Source organism: Amblyomma mixtum, chromosome 1, assembly GCF_055824585.1.
Source record: "Amblyomma mixtum isolate Tamu chromosome 1, ASM5582458v1, whole genome shotgun sequence".
Lineage (NCBI taxonomy): Eukaryota > Metazoa > Arthropoda > Arachnida > Ixodida > Ixodidae > Amblyomma > Amblyomma mixtum.
In genome coordinates, this window is record NC_143012.1 from 296,784,718 (window position 1) to 296,801,796 (window position 17,079).

Here is a 17,079-nt window from a genome sequence, read left to right on the forward strand (position 1 = left end):
ACTAGTTTAGGCAGAGTTTTAGAGCGACGACTGTTTTGTGTGAATGTCGTTTTTGCAATGGCTGATTTTCGTGAACAGCGTGCGCTGGTGAAATTCTGATTTTTGCTCGGGAAAAGTTGAATGGAAACTCTTGAAATATTAAGAAAGACGTACAAGGACGATGCTATGGGGACAACTCAAGTGTTCCTCAATCGAATCCTGAATCAAAGCAACAATCATGCCAATGAAAAACTTCAAATTCACCTCGCCTCAAGAAAGCTCGTTAGGTGAAACCAAACCTCAAAACAATGCTGATTTGTTTTTTCGACGTGAGAGGAGTCGCCCATTGAGAATTTGTTCCGCAGGGTCAGACAGTTAGCCGGGCTTCCTACTTGGATGTTTTGAAAAGATTGGGCAACAGTGTGCGGTGGAAGGGGCCAGATTTGTGGCGGTCGGGTGACTGGTTTTTCCATGGCAATGCCCCTGCTCACACAGCCCTGTCTCTACGACAATTTTGGACCAAAAATGGCATGACCCCTATTCCTCAACCCTCATACTCTCCCGACCTTGCCCCGTGCTACTTTCTTTGTTTCCTAGAATGAAAAAATAGGTGAATGGAAAGCGTTTCGCTGATGTTGCTGAGGTGAAGAAAAAAACGACGGAGGAACTATCAAGCATCACAAAACATGAATTTAAACAATGTTTTGAAAAATGGAATGAAAGAATCGACAAGCGTATCATTGCAAGTGGGGAATACTTTGAAGGAGAATGAAGGTTTGTGCTTAAAATGTGAACAAATAAGTTCAAACAAAAATAAGTCCGGTTTCTTTTGGGTACCCTCTCGTATATGTGGTCAAGTCGGCCACACGGTTTGATCTTTTCATTTTTTGATGCGACAATTGCGTTACTGCACGGCGCAAAATACGGCGCAAAGTTATACGGCCTACAAGCAAATAGCTTCTGCAACGTGACTTGAATCTCCGAGAGTCGAAGCATCTACATTCCTTACCTTAGCAACAGCAGCACCGACGGCATGTTGCTGCCACTACTGCGTCCGAGCAAAACAGCCAGCCAGCACGACGAATGGCCGCTAAGGAGTTTGGGCCCATGTCCGCTGCTACTACGTTGCCTCTACCTACTTCCCCCGCAAACATTTCCATTCCTTGGAAACTGAGTGCACGCAGTTCGACAAGTAGACTCCCACTTTTTCCCCCAGTGCGCGCAAACACACGCGGTCGGCCCCACTCATTGTGAATAATGAAGTAGGAACGAATCCGACGAAGTGCTCCGCTGCGAAGTGGCGTCATATACTCCATGCAGCGAATGCTGAACTGATAGTCACGCGAGGCAGCGTTTCTTGAACACGCGCTGCGTAATACAAGTGCCTGCGGATGTTTTCGGAACGACATGAAAAGGCTGAATTTCTTCCCTTTTCCGAGACACTATTCGTGGCTTCGATGTTCCGAAAACACCTGCGGAAACCTGTGCAGAAGCTAGTGCCGGAACTCAGTTACGATGGACACGTTGAAACATAAGCGTATACAAGAGAGGTAACAGATTGCTTTGAAACCAAATTTGAATGCCAGCTTCAAGACTGCCACCCCTCAGTATCTCGATATTGTTCAGAAATGAGCACATATACTACAGACATAGCACACCGCAAGCGCCCAAGATACCCGGCACAATTCGTTGATGACGGACAATACGGAGTGCTGAGATTAAAGTGTTGCCGATTTTTTACAGCGTTGCAAGCCTCTCGGCTATGGGCCATACGAGGCACGCGGTAGTCGAAAGCTCCGGGTTAAAGTTCAGCATAATTTCACAAATTTGGAAATTCAAGGAGCACTAAAAAACTGTACACAGAATCAGGTTTCTTTTTCCTCATTAACTGTAAATAATTTGTCGCGCACATACGATTTTCTGCGCTGTACACCCTTGTCGTCATTGCAACACATACTTGCCTCTGATGACGCGAAAACACTCATTCAGCTGCACAGCGACCGTTTTAAACGCACATGAGTCTTCGAGCAGTAGGGCGTTAACGTGGTTGACGTTTTGATACAGCGAAGCCATTAAGAAGTTTGCCCAGTACCAGCTAGGGTTGCAGTGACAGCACCAGTACCAATGTTGGCCTCTCGCTTGCGAAACGTACGTTTCTAACTTATCCGCAAAACTAAACTGCGTCATGAGTAACAGGTTGTCATCAGCAATTAACTGAAAACAACCCTTCAGATTAAGCTCAAGAAATTTTCGTGCGGCGTGCATTGTGCAATGAAAAACGACGTTCTCAAAACTTGGATTTCGCGTTCTACAACGACCACACATTCGGGTTTCCATTGGCCCATTTCTCTTCTCCAACGGTCCCCTCGGACAAGTCCGGACTAGCGTGGATAACTTTCTGTGGAACTGCAGCAGATACTAGGCAAGAAAGGGAAGGAGACGGGCCTCGTTCGTAGTTCAGGCTTGGGGTGCGGATCCATGTGTGTAGGGGTGAAGTTGAAGAGACGGTGCGCGGTCGCTAGGGCTGAGGCAGCCGACTATCTACGGCACGGGGACAAAGGGCAGTCTGCTTCTCTTTCCTACCTTACCCATGCTGCAGAGCCAGACAGTTGTGAGGCGGGCGCCGTTTCTTGCACACTGCCTTCCTCCTAGGCCATCGCTAAAGGCACGCTCACGCTGTCGTGTCGAGGAGGCTCAGCGACCTGTTCTGGTCATATTGATGCGAAAGCATTAAATCGCTCATAGACACTAAAACCTGGTGTCGCCCAAAAAGTGGCGGTGCAAAACTCGCGATTGGTCAAAACGATGTGACGTCATCAAAGGCCGGAAAATAAGAAATGTTACCCGTTAGTACAACCACAAAGGAATAGAATAAAATTAGAATAGAAAAGAATAAAATTGGAATGATTTCCTGCTACTGGCCCGGAAGTTGCCCCTGGTAATTTTCTGGTCGGAAGCAAGCGGCGGCAAGTGATCACAAAGGCGAGTGCAAATCGCGACTCGCTTCTCGAAGCCTGTCTCTCCGAACGAGATCTAGCGGGTTAGGCGTAGCTATCGCATCCTCTCAACTTGGCACATGCTCTTCCTCGCGGCCGAGCCATGGTACTGAGCCGAACTCATTTTATATCGCGTTTCGACTGTGCGAAACTCAAAAGGACCCGTGTGCTGAGCGACGTCATTGCACTTGAAGTATCCTCGTTTGGTCGGCATTATTCTGGAGCCACACTACGGCTCCTCTTTCTCTCTTAATGGCGCGATTGATGTGTCCACCATGGACAGACACAGCTCCATATATTAAGGCGAAAGCCTTTAATGGCTCATGCTCGCGGTGTCCGTCCGTTGGAATCGTGCCATTTGTGGCCTCTTCTCCGCGCAGCGGCGCAACCTCCTCCCCTCTTTAGCAACCGGCGCGCCGGTGTGGGGCGCAGCTGCGCATAGCAACCTTGACGTTACACAGTAGCGGTAGAACGAGCGCGCGCGCGTCGGCGATGGCAGCTGCACACCGCTCCTTCGCCAGACGTCTCGTTGCAGTCGAGTGAGTGAGACGCATGTCTCCGAAGCGGCCCAGTGATTCCGCTCAAAGCGGTTCGGGGAAGCGGCAGAGGGTTGACCATAAGGCTTTCGCCAAGCACACTTTAGAATTTCCAAAGTGTCTTCGGTAATTTTTTTTTTTCTGAAAATCAGTTCAGCCATGGACATTCACGACGATGCGAACGAAGAGGTAGTGATCATGCCCATGTGCAATGCGGTTATGCAAGTAAATAAACCTGCACTGCAGCAAAGAAGAAGCCGGCGGAAGCGGCAGATGCCTCTCAAAGGAGGCCCTCTAGCCAGCCTTAAATGGGATGGACTACGAATTAACCGCAATGTCATGAAAATCAGTCGACGCCATCGACTAGAAGGACTCCTTTAGGGACGTTTGCCCCTTCGTTCTAGAGTTGCAGCCACGCAAGCAGTCTCCTGTTCAGCGGCGCGCGCACTACGAATGGTGCTACCAAAAGACATTTTGCTTCTTCTGACTCCCGTGACGTGTACGCCGCACCACGTAACGTGCTGCACCTCTACTACAGCGTGCAGAAAAGAGGCCAATGATACAGACACGCCACCGAACGATGGGCAGTGATCGAAATCTAATCTTGAAGAGGCATACCGTTAGCCAGAGAAAAATGAGCCCTTTAGCACAACATGCACCGCTACCCCTTACCAAGCGCCGCCACTGCGCATGTGCAGATCGCACTGAGGGCGCCACGTCGCGGCCAGCCTTCAGCGTCAGGACCAATCATCGCGCGGTAGCAGAAATGCTAAAGTCCCCAATTACTCGCAGTAGTCGTCTCAATATCACAAAAGACGGCAAGCACGCAAGACGCGTCGCTAGTATCCTATGCAGAACAAAACTCCCTTTCCATACTTACCTTTTTTTTTTCTAGCTTTCCACGACACAGGGGTGCTGCTTACAGCATTTTGCTGCTTCGTTCAGCGCCTGTGCACAAGATTCCGTGCCAGAAACACGATGGTTTTCCTAAAATAAAAAAAAGAAAAAGGAACCGCGTATATAGCGCAAAGCGCACATGCGGACGGCGAAGCGTGCAGGCTTGTACACGGTCGCCTACATCGAGCGCACGGTTGCCGGGCGCTGTGGCTTGAATGTCCCACACGGATATAAACGTGACTCGTCGCGGAATAATTTTCCACAGCAGCGCGGATAGGCTGGAGACATCAGCCACATAATGTCGGCTGCAAGAAATCGTCGTTTCTTTTTCCTCTAAGGAAATCGCCCAGCGAGCGGCTGCTCCAAACAGGTCGCTATAGCGGCTTGTTTAGCCGGTTGGTTTATGGGGTTTAACGTCCCAAAACGACTCAGGCTATGAGAGACGCCGTATAGTGGATGGCTCCGGAAATTTCGACCACCTGGGGTTCTTTAACGTGCACTCACATTAAAGAACCCCAGGTGGTCGAAATTTCCGGAGCCCTCCATTACGGAAATTTCGACCACCTGGGGTTCTTTAATGTCAGTGCACGTCCCAACAAACACAAAACCTCCTCAGAAACTCCAAAAAAGGATGGAATGTCCCAGTCCTAGTACAACGTTTATCAAACGTTTCCAGACCATAGAGGCACGACATAGAAACACAAGCAAAAAGGCAGTGCTCCCACTAAAGGTCTAGAAACGTTTTTTCTGGAGTGTTAAGCAGCAACAAAAGCGAGTTAATGCATTTTCGTCCCAGAAATGTAACTGGGCATAACGTTTTGGGACCAATGATTTTCAACAAGAAATAAAAATCGACTGCTCGCGCTCTCTTTTCTCTCTCCTTCGCGCTACAAGCTGCGTGGAGAGAAGGTTTTGATCTTGCACTCGTCGTTTTGAGAGATGAAACGGCAGTTTCATTCGAACAGCCGAAGGAAGCGGTTAACCCCGCATCTCTCTCGGTGCATGCGTTTCTCGCACGTGGGCCGTCGGCGCAGGCGGCGGCGGTCTGCATTTTCATCGCGCCGCCGGCAGCGGCGGTCAACATCTTTCCCGTCTTCTAGCGTTTTCCCAGCTTGCGCCCAACTTCAAAATTGTGTGGTGGTCCCTCCAGGCGTCTCCGACTATCGGCACTCCTCGCTGCGCCGCTGTCTAGCAGAAGTGCGGTAATGGCCTCCCGTCGCTCGCCCGGCTTCCTCGCTGGACGGACGCCATTTTGCGCACGCTTATTCGTGCTGCCCCAGACGTTCGTGCACAAGCCCCAGCGCGCGGCAGTTCTTGCTCTCGTCACTGCGCCAACTGGGCTGTCGTGGACTTCGTAGCTACGGATTCACGGAAGTTTTCCCGCGCACCTCGGCGTGCCCACACCATTCCTTTTGGAACTGATGCCGCGGCTGCGCATCGCAAGTCCTTTGCGCAGCTCCACGGCCCTACTGATGCCGCTGTTCGAGGCGGCGTTCGTGGCAGCGGAGTTCGTGGCAATAGGTGACTCCTCGCACGCACCCTGCATTCCTCAGCGCCTCCGACGACTGCAGCAGGTTGGTGGTGACAACGTGGCCGTCTACTACGGTATGAGGCGGGAAGGAACTTCCGAGACCCACCACTCTCTTTCTGCGAGTGCCCATGGATTAGCCTGCTCTACCAACTTCGCCACCGCGCAGCCATCCTGCCGCAGCGGTATAGTTTGTGCAGTGTTCGCGTGGTTATATTGACTCTCTCCCACTGGATTAATCGTGCCTTGATCTCGACTCCCACGCTGGACTGTGCCGCATGCGCGGTCTGCCGCACCATGGATGCAGCGCGCCACCGCACGTACCTGAGCACGTTCACCTTCCCGCCTGGCTCCAAGCAGTCTTATCCCCACACTTAGTCACAAGAAAATAAAACTTCCAGGATCGTTACGAGGGTGTAACGCGTAGTTTGAGCGCTCGCTGTGCTGTGAGAAGGCGCAGGACAGAAGCCTGCGTTTAATTTATGGTTTCAGCTGTTGCAGCCTTGTATTTCATCCCTGGGTTTCCGTAGGCAACGTCGTCAAGGTATGTTGGTTTATTTTAATTATTAATTTAATTTATTTATTTAAGCATACTGCAGGCCCTTTTCACATTTTTTTTTATTTTCGCCTAGTAGAACTAATATTTTTTTTCTGTTTTGATAACACGTCGCTGAAGCTTGCTCCGAGTCTCTAAGCGTGAGGGGGGTTTCAACTTGAAGAAAATCCGTGACCTGAAACTGCGTGTCTGCAGCGTACGCCCATCTCGTCTTTTCTTTTGTCACCGAAGTTGCTCTTTACATACGTTTGCTTTTGCATGTGCATATCTGCTTTTGAAGCCCTTAGAATGCTCGTTTAAGGTGCATCAACTTTCAGCCTGTATTCTGTTTTACTTGCTTCATATCGCAGATTTCTCAGGGCTGGAGAAAAAAGTGGCCATCATATGCATGGCGCCGTAGTGTTATGTACACTGTGTATTAAATGGTGCATACGTTTGCGTCTGCTGTTTGTATTCATTCAGATTTGCGCCGTTGAACGTAAGTTTTTCGGCACGGACTTTCAATTCGGTCTGTATTGTTTTTCTTTGACTGAAACATGAATGCATTTTGATTGTGGTGGTGTATGGTGCGGTCGCCGGCATGCATGGACGACAGGATGCAATTCGTGCTAAGAGCACACCTAGACTGAAATTACTTCTGTATGGCGCTGCTATTTGCTCTTATATGAGCCAAATCGGGTGACTTTTTGAGTTCATATTTCCTTTGTGTGCAAAATGCTAGGACATTTCACGTAAACGGATAAGTGCAGAACGGCCGAGCCAGCACGCATTCAGACGAGTGGAAAGGTGGATTACACCACCTGTAACGTAAGTATGCACCTGAAATTTGGCACATATGTGCGCTTGGATGCCTGCAGGCTGCACGAAAAATGAGGAATAATTTTATTGAACCAGAGCCGAGAAATCGAGCATTAACCTTTTGGGGCTTTCCATGGGACGCACAACTTTTTGGACATTGCTAGTTGTGGGGACGTTTTTTAGATGTGTTCGGGAAAAATGAGCACCTCCTGGGGAGATTCCAGATGTCCCGATGGGTCATTTTTGGGAGATTTTGAGGAGGTTTTGTGTTTGTTGGGGTGTTTAGTCGATATGCTGTTTGTGCATATATAAAAATTCCAACGAGGCTTTTCGCTACTAATTTACGCTCACTCTTCAGTAGAGGTGCAGCATATTACACGGTGATGCGCACATGCCACGGGAAAGACTCGGTAGCACCTTTACCGTGGGTGCGCCAATGGGGCGGCAGATGGCTTGCGCGGCTGGCTACTTCGCGCTACCATAAATATCGCCGGACATACCACCTTCGGCTGTCTTTGCTGCACTGCAGCGCTTTCAAAGCCGCATTGCATATGAACATGGTCACAACCTCCTCACTCACACACCGTAGTGTGCATCAATGACTAAGGGACACACGATGTAATGATTGATTTTAAGGAAAGGCGCAGCGACTGCCTCGCTTCTCATTGGACGCCTTAACCGCGCCGCCAACCCTGCTCGGACCTCCAGGCCCCGCGGGCCTTGGTCCAGAGGGTCTGGACGGCGGCTTCGACCAATGGGATCCCTGACTAGGGACTCCACCTAGTATGTAAGGAGGCTTCCCCTCTAGCCCCCGAGCACCTCTCTCTGTGTGTATATACAGGGTGTTTCACCTAAGACTTTCTGCAATTTTTAAAAATAAGCGTTTTGAATTAGATGCGCGCTTTTTCTGGCATAGCATTGTCAGTGGTGTAGTACATCATAATTCAACTAAGACGTGCTAACTAGCAGGCTTGTTAACCAATATTTAATAGTTAACTTTTAAACTATTACCGTTGGGCTCCTTAATTATTGAGAGGCATGCAGCCCACCGTAAGTAATGTCCATATCCGTTTTTAGAATTTCGAGAACGCGATTATCCTCGCCGCTGTGGCCCAACAAATTTCGCCTACATCGCGCCAAAATACATGCGGTTTGAGAAGCTTGCAGGCAAAGCAACCTCTCCAGTGAACCTAACTCGTCGAAATAGCCAAAATTTGTTGGGCCACAGCGCCGAGGATAATCGCGTTCTCGAAATTCTAAAAACGGATATGGACATTACTTACGGTGGGCTACATGCCTCTCAATAATTAAGGAGCCCAACGGTAATAGTTTAAAAGTTAACTATTAAATATTGGTTAACAAGCCTGCTAGTTAGCACGTCTTGGCTGCATTATGATGTACTACACCACTGACAATGCTATGCCAGAAAAAGCGCGCATCTAATTCAAATAGCTTATTTTTAAAAATTGCAGAAAGTCTTAGGTGAAACACCCTGTATATGTGTAGAACAAATGTAAAGAACCCCAGGTGGTCGAAATTTCCGGAGCCCTCCACTACGGCGTCTCTCATAGCCTTAGTCGCTTTGGGACGTTAAACCCCATAAACCAAACCAAACCAGAACAAATGCTTTTCACCACCACCACTATAGTGAACACTATAACCACCACCATCACCGCGTCATCAAGGAGATGGAGAAGGTGAAAGTGGCGCCATAGTGGACGGCCCGGATAAAATTCGCCCGCCAGGGGACTCTACCGTGCGCTGACGTCGCACAGTACACGGGCGTCTCGCATCCACAGAAGTGGGACTGAAACGTAGCGACAGCGCGGGAGAGTACACGCCAAGGGGAGAGGGTGCGGGAGGTGGGCCTTACTTAGCCTCACCCACCAAATATCGTTAGAAGTGAACGCGCCTCAATCCACAGCTTCCCTTGCTCGATGCGTGCATAAGAACTTCTGCATCATATCTCAGTTGGTGGTGGTGAAAACATTTATTCAGAACGGACAGGAGGTGTTTGGATCAGCCCGTAAGGGACCGATCCTTACAAACACTAGGTGGAGGTCCCTAGTTTGGGACCCCAGTGGCGGTAGCCGCCGCCCGGGCGCGCCCGACGGGCCTGTAAGTCGTGGCAGCCGAGCAGGGTCGCCTCCCAATCCTCCCGGGTTGGGTTGGGGATGGGGGAATAGCCGGGTTGGAGGGGCAGGCCCACAACATGTGATAGGTGTCCGAAGACACCGCACTACAGTGCGGGCAGTTGCCGCTAAAGGAGGGGTCGAAATGTTCTAGGGCTGCCGGGCACAGCAATGTATTGGTGAAGAGGCGGAGAAGGAGCCGCTCATCCGCCTTCTTGAGGCCTTTACATGGGCTAGGGTAAAGGCGATGGCTATCTTGATAGTAGGTTGTGATATCTTTGAACGTATAGACCGGATTAAAATCGGGTTCCTGATCAAGTGGGGAGAAGAAAACAGCCCGGTGAGAGAGAGCGCGGGCGGCTGCGTCTGCTGCCTCGTTTCCTGCCAACCCTTGATGAGCAGGGGCCCATATAAGGTAACGGTGTGCGGGGTCCGTATCCCGTATGCAATTTAGGTATATTCGATAGGCTAGGAAGGGAGTGCAGCCTTGTTCGACGTTCCGACAGGCCCCTCGCGAGTCGGTGATTATGTATTTTGGATTGGAATGTGAGGCCGCGAGAGCAATCGCGACCTCTTCTGCTTGTGTTGCACTGCGGGCTCTGAAAGTGAGGCCGTTAACTGTGTTGCTGTGAACTACCGCGGCCGTGTACCATCCCCTGTGGTGAGGGCCGGAGGCATCCACGTAGTATACACCTGTTTTGTTGCCATAAAATCGGGCTAGCGCTTCCGCACGTGCCAGGCGCCGACCATTATGGTCTTCAGTTGCTGTCAAAGTTATGTCTTGGTTTGCAGCAAAGTGAGAATGTTGATAATCTAAGTGCCACAGCCACACCGGGGGGTTACGAGGCACTCCACTGTGGATTGACGATCGACTTCGAGTGCGTTACAGCGACCACTGTATAGGGCTCATTTAGCAAACCTCGGCGTCGGCGCCGTCCGCACACCCGCTGGTGATGGGTGGCGTCCGCTGCGACCATGTGTCACGCCTACCAGAACCCTATTTTGTGTCTGGGTACTGCACCCGTCATGCCAATACACTCAGCAAAAAGGCAATCATTAGAGCTTACCCACGGCGCTAAAGACTGAGTGATGCCATAGACGAGACATCCCAAACCCCTACCCATAGTTACTACGACTGCTTTGAACCTGTGATGTCTCGAACAACTGCATAACACCATAGCTGCTCGTGCAAACACATTTGTGGAACTGCTGTATTTGTTAAAAGTTTGCCTTTTAAAGAACAGCATCCAAGGATTCGGACACACGCTATCAATTTGGGTACAGAAATTGTGCATGAAAAAATTGGCTGTGGCTTAGCCAAGGTTAAGCCTGGATATCTTGAAGCGAAAAGCTGCGGCAAGGCGGAGGAGGAGCCGCGCGTGTAGTGAATACGGTGCTGTCTTAGAATGTTGCTTTAGAGACATGTACTGTGGCGTGCATTCCTCTCGGGTGTACACCAGGATATGAGAGACAGGCATTTTCTTTCCTTAAAAGCAATTTTCATTTCATTTTCCTTAAGGCCTTTACGGCGCGGTTCGGGTGTCCACCGAGATATTAGAGGTTCCTCACGAACTGGTTCTCCATTTTTTTATTTGTGCAGCGTGTGACGTCACTCCTTTCAGGTGTACAGCAAGATATGAGAGACAGGAATTTCCTTTCCTTAAAATAAATTTTCACTTCATTTTCCTTCAGGCCTTTACGGCGCGGTTCAAGGTATCCACCGATATGAGAGACAGGCGTCGTTAAAACCAATTTTCTTTCCATCTTCCTTCCCATACGGAGCGGTTCGGGTGTCCACCGTGACGTCACGCAGTTCGCGCATGCGCACCTGTGGCTTTTTCTGACGACGGGGCCCACGCTAGCCTCGATGTTGACTAGCCTAGTGAAGCTTTTCGCTTGAAAAATGTACATGCAAAATGAAGCAGATTTAGAAAACCACAAAGCAAGGTGTGGTAGGATCGATTATTGCTTTATGGAAGGATGCCGAATCCCAAAACGTGTCCAAAACAAGCGATTTTTTTATCATTATTGTATCTGCCTGTCGCTTTTTTATGGCGCCCCTAAGTTTCATTGCTTAAATCGGCCAGGAAGTACTCCAAAAAATTTTCTCGTGAAGCGCGGCGACTGTGCATTTAGGGGAAACGCTCAAACAGTGGGAGTTTTTCTCAACTACGGTTCTCTGTCTAGGTACTCACCTTGCAGAGCAGATTTGACGATTGTGATTTTTTATGGCACAAAGGCATCTGTGGCCAAAGAGCGCCATGTCACAAGGTATTTTTCTTCTTCTCAAGGTGGGGTCAAAGACCAATTTCTCAATCATTTCACCCAAAATAAGCTTAGCACCAGGCCAGGAAAAGGCTTGTATCCATTGAATAACTGGTGGGTACCTGGCAGCACTGGGGATTGGTTTATAGGTTTAACGTCCCAAATTGACTCAAGCTATGAGGGGCGCTGTAATGAAGGGCTCCGGAAATTTCGACCACCTGGGGTTCCTCAACGTGCACTGACATCGCGCAGTACACGGGCCTCAAGAATTTCGCCTCCATCGAAATCAGCCGCCGCGGCCGGGATTGAACCCGCGTCTTTCGGGCTAGCAGCCGAGTGCCATAACCACTGAGCCACCGCACCGGGGTGCACTGGGGATTGAACCCCGCATCTCTTGCATGCGAGGTTGGTGCTCAAACCACTATGCCACTGCTGCAGTTTAGAGCAGATTTTTCTTCCTGCAGTTTTCTCTACTTTGACCTTACTTGTTTTGTTGCACTCCTAATGCAGGTCAAGATATCTGCTGTTGTGTAAAATTTCGGCATATTTATCAAATTTTCTACTTAATCTAGATATGTCAAAGGATTGTGATTGCAGAAATTAACAAAAAATTGTGCTTTGCAAAAAAAATTCCCAATAATGTCGACCTGCAGCAGCAGCATCATCATCATCAGCCTGACTACGCCCACTGCAGGGCAAAGGCCTCTCCCATGTCTGACCAATTAACCCTGTCCTTCGCCAGTTGCGGTCACCAAATCCCCGCAAATTTCTTAATCTCATCCGCCCACCAAACTTTCTGCCGCCCCCTGCTACGCTTGCCTTCCCTTGGAATCCGCTCCGTTACCCTTAAGCATGCCAGTGAGAATACAATGAATGGTCAGCCAGCCTTCTGCCATATTTTCTTAACTCTGCAACCTTTTTCACAAGATTCGGAGAAAAAATGTCCAGAAAATCTTTTCTAATCTACAACAGTGAAATTTTGTTGCAGTAGTCATAAAATTTCTAAAATGCTCAAGAAATTTAATTTAAATACAGAACTTTAAAAAAATTTGTGCTGATACCCATGTCCCCCAGTGCTAAGTGGAGCTGAATGTGACACTAAGTGTCATGAGGGAAGCTTGCACGCAAGCTCCCTAGCCCAACCGCTTACCAAGAGCCTTCTAGAAGCATGACGACAAAAATGCCTGATCTCAAAGGTCATATGCAAACTACTCGTATTCAGAATGTTACATCCAAGGTATTCGTTTGCTTTCTGGGTCCCAAGGTTACACATGTGGTCTTAAAGCGAGGCCTCAAAGAACCAAGTGGTTTGCCACACAGGCCTCTAGGCGCAGAGCCCCCTACTCCCTCTGTCTGCGTGCCTGAGTTGGGAAGGTAGGGGTGCCTTCTATATCAGTGGACAAAAAAGCTTCTCTCTCTCTCTCTCCAATCCTATTAATAACCCAGTTTTTTCTTTTCAAACAGCACATTTGATCTCTGCCAGGGAAGTGGCCACCAAAAGAGAGGCACATACTTTTGCTCTTTGGCCAAAATCAGGCAGCTCCCCAGAAAAAACACAAACACATCCAGGATGAGACAAATGGCATGATTCACACCAGAAGCCCTATTACATATATTTATATTAAAAAAAAAAATTAAACAGCACTGTCCAGGGTCAGTAAACCGGCAGAAGGGGGCACACAGCAGTCTTTGCAACAACCAACAAGGCGATGACCTGTCTTCCCGAGTGTTCTTTTTGGCAGCATTGAACAGTCAAGCCTTCTGGCGAAAGCAAGCTTCTCCATTTACTCTGACAGCCGCACCCCCTTTTTAAGCTGAGAGTTATAGCAGACTGACAGCATGGTCCTGGTACAATGCACAGCGTGAACACAGTGCCACTAAGAGCGAGCAAGCGCCTCCGCCACAGTACTATACCCTTGCCATGCACCGCACCAGGACAACGCACTCCCAGCCTGTTGCAACACTCAAGTGGCCAATGAGAACACACACAATTAACAGTATTGTCCCGACAGTCCTGCAGCACAATGCTGGGCCTTTTCAGCTAGCAACCAACTTTTCAGCTAATGTCCATCACATTTGAAGAGTCTGTGACGTTGGCGCTGGTGTCTTTTTGGATGCCTTCGTAGAGCGCCTGCAGGTCTGGTGTAGACTTTATGTGAGACAGGAACTCGTTCATCAGTGGGTTTTTGTCTGAAACAGAAGTAGAAATCAGTTCAGTCCTTGTTTTTTTAATGCAAAAGGGAAAACACAAAAGCAGCATGGAATAAAAAATGTCTTGATAATGCATGAACCAAGCTTATTCCTGGATTGCATTTTCTGGTGTACAATATGAATAATAGAAGAAATCACATCACACTAGCATCCTTTAAACACTGCTGCTAAATGATGAGACAAAAACATGTAACCAACAGATTGCAATTTTTCAGCTTTACCCTGTCTCCAAACAAGGGTGATCCATGCCTATGCTGGGTAGGTATAAAAATTTCTAGCAATGACAAGTTGAAAGCACTGACGTTTTACTATTGCCAATCTCAAGCAAGTACAGTCGCCGACCGATTTTTCGGACTCTGCAGGACCCGAAAAATGATCCGAATTATCGAACTGCCTGAAAAATCTGTGAACTTAACAAAAATAACGTTTCTGCGAAAAACCGGCTTTCAAAATCGGGGAGCAAAAATTGCCGCTCACCATGTTCCGCCTACATGCGATAATATTAGACTAAATCTGAGTCATAGTCATGCTTTTGTTACGTCTGCTCCTATCGCATCAAGATACCAGACAGTGCAACACGGCCTCAAGTCAGGCCACCAATGAAGGCACTCGCTGCGCGAAGCAAGAACAGTCATTTGCATGGGGCAATCGCGCTCGAAACGACCGAGAGGTAACCCATGGGTAACCCACGGGTTACAAAAAAGAGGTAACCCGTGGGTAACCATAGGTTAAATAAAAAAAAGAAAACAATCACATTTTAGTTTTCTCAAATACCTATTCCACAGCGGGGTGCAGCCCATACACTGGTGCGGCCATTATACAAGATTAATGGCAATATTAATAGTGTAATAGACTAACTATAACAGTCTATTTATAGAGAGGCATGTAGCCCACCATATTATCCATAGTTTTTAGAACTTCGAAAACTCAATTACCCTCAGTGCTGTGAACCAAAAAATTTTGCCTACATTGTGCCAAAATACATGCACTTTTGAAAAGCTTGCAAGCAAAGCAAGAACTCCAGTGTATGTAACTTATACGTTTAGATCAATGATTGTGCTGGCTGGCTGAAAAGCGCAGCAGAAAGCAGCCGTTGCTGCACGCTGGCGGTGAAGCTCCGAAAATGAGAACAGATGGCAGGACTCTCGGCTTATCAACAGAGGCATGCCAATCTTCAACACATTTGCCTTTGCGAATGTCAGAGGGGCGTGGAAAATAATGGAATGTGCAGCTCAGGCCCAAGAACGGATATTTGGACGCTCGCTTGACCAGCTGTCATACTTTGACATGGCGCCACTTTGGAAGCCTGTCTGAGTTTACCAATGCCAGCGAAGCACCTGAAGAAACGAGCTTCCAACGCCACAGACTTGGCAGGCCTCCGACGGTGGCTTGAATTATCCAAAGTTCCGAATTACGGAGGCCGAATTAACAAGGTTTTACAGTACGCAATGTATAGAAGAACAACAAAACAGAGAAAATGCAGACCAGCCCACCTGCGTCTGGGATGGCCAGAAGTGCAGTGAATGCCCGCATTGCGGAGCGCTTCAGCTCGTCCTGCTTCTCAAACTCCTGCTTCACCGAGTTGGCTTTGATCTTGCTCGCACAGGTGGCCTTCAGCGGCTCCACAAGGCGCTCCAGCCCTGGTGCACAAAGCACCCTTTCAGTTGCACAAACATGCGTAGCACTACATCACACCATTCCAGCAGTGCCCACGTGAACTAGCACGTTCCACACAAAATTTGATGAAACAACAAGGTCACCTCTCTTGCATGGAAATACTAAACGCTTGGGTTCTGCAACCAATGCAATGAATATCAAAGGCCAAGCTAAAGCTTATTTCACTACTGCCATCAAATGTGACGCTTGTGAAGCAGAATCCACATGAAAGTGTAATCGCAACTCAGCTGGAGACCCCATTTCACTTTTCAAACACCGCTGCTGATTCTAAAGACAATTCCACTGTGCTCCAATGCAGAGGAGTAATGACGACTGCGTGCCAGAGTTTGGCAGTGAGATGGCAGCCAGACGATAACGCAATCTGGTAAACTGACCATCAAGCTCAGAGTTCTTTTTCTGTTAGAGACAGCTACAGGCATTGTGTCCACTGCACAGAGCTGCCCAGAAAGCAATGCCCACACTGACTGTGCCCTAGAGTGACATTAAACTGTCCAGCATTTATGTGACAATGTGGGAGCAAAATCAATATAGTCGATACATGAGAGAAAAGAATGCACCACTCACTCTGAAGAATGGCAGCTGGGCACAGGGTTGCCAGACGAACCAGCATCAAATAGGTGAGCATCTTGATGTCATAGTGGTCCTTGAGGCCCTCCTCCACGTGGTTCAGGAACTCAAAGACGTCCAACTGTTCCAGGCAAGTGTCCAGCAACGTGTACATGCACTCAAATGCTGCCTGCAAAAATGCAAGGCACGACAGGGTTACGTTCCTGCTGAGAGTTGCATACCAGACCACAGCAGAGCACAACTTGTGTACATCACCTTGCGAATGTCCAGCCCATCGTCAACAGTGTGTTTGAATGGTCCCATCTCGACCTCCCGAATCAGTTCATTCTGGAAGGAGAATGACAAAGTATGAACGCAAAAATAAATAAAAATAAAACACATTCTTGTGACGCCCATATAAAAAGCTGCAGTCTATACAGCCTAGCCCGGTTATAACGAAGTCGCCGGGAAACGGAAATCACTTCGCTATATCCGCTATTTCGTAATATGCGGACTACGAAAAAAAATGCAAACAACGGCATACCGATTTATTGCCGCTGAAAGAAGTCGTCCAGCATCCCCTGAACACGTTTCGCGAGTGCGGACTTCAGGATTGCGGCTTCTATACCATCCAACTGCGAACCAAAGATCTGGTCGAACTCCGGACTCCCGAGGTACATCCGTAGCGTGTCAACAGCTGCGATGGCCGCTGCGGAGGTGACGGGCTTAAGGGCACAACTAGCATCGTCGCATTCGCTGTCGGAGGCGCTCTCCGCCAAGGTCTCTTCCATGACACTCCCGGCAACTTCTTCAGTCATCAAGTCCTCGGTGGCAACAAGGTTTTCGTCGGCGAAAACGAAGTCCATGTGGCTTAGACCCGCAGGCACAAGGTTGAAGTCGCTAGCGGAATCCCAAAGCTGCTCCAAGCAGGCCGTCGCGGCGGCAGCATCAGCGGTTG

The 17,079-nt window shown here is 48.8% G+C and overlaps 1 protein-coding gene across 3 annotated transcripts in view; it reads right to left on the reverse strand.

Annotated features, from left to right (window-relative positions):
- Positions 1–13,251: 13,251 nt before the first annotated feature.
- Positions 13,252–17,079, reverse strand: part of Cand1 (Cullin-associated and neddylation-dissociated 1) — a 34,746-nt gene continuing 30,918 nt past the window's right edge. For all 3 annotated transcript variants that reach the window (XM_089566533.1, XM_089566532.1, XM_089566531.1), the window contains exons 26-29: positions 16,398–16,469; positions 16,140–16,311; positions 15,392–15,538; positions 13,252–13,877 (exon numbers count right to left, since the gene is read on the reverse strand). In XM_089566533.1, the coding sequence (XP_089422659.1) occupies positions 13,744–13,877; positions 15,392–15,538; positions 16,140–16,311; positions 16,398–16,469 (525 nt within the window). In that variant the 3' untranslated portion in view covers positions 13,252–13,743. The remainder of the gene's footprint in view (positions 13,878–15,391; positions 15,539–16,139; positions 16,312–16,397; positions 16,470–17,079) is intronic.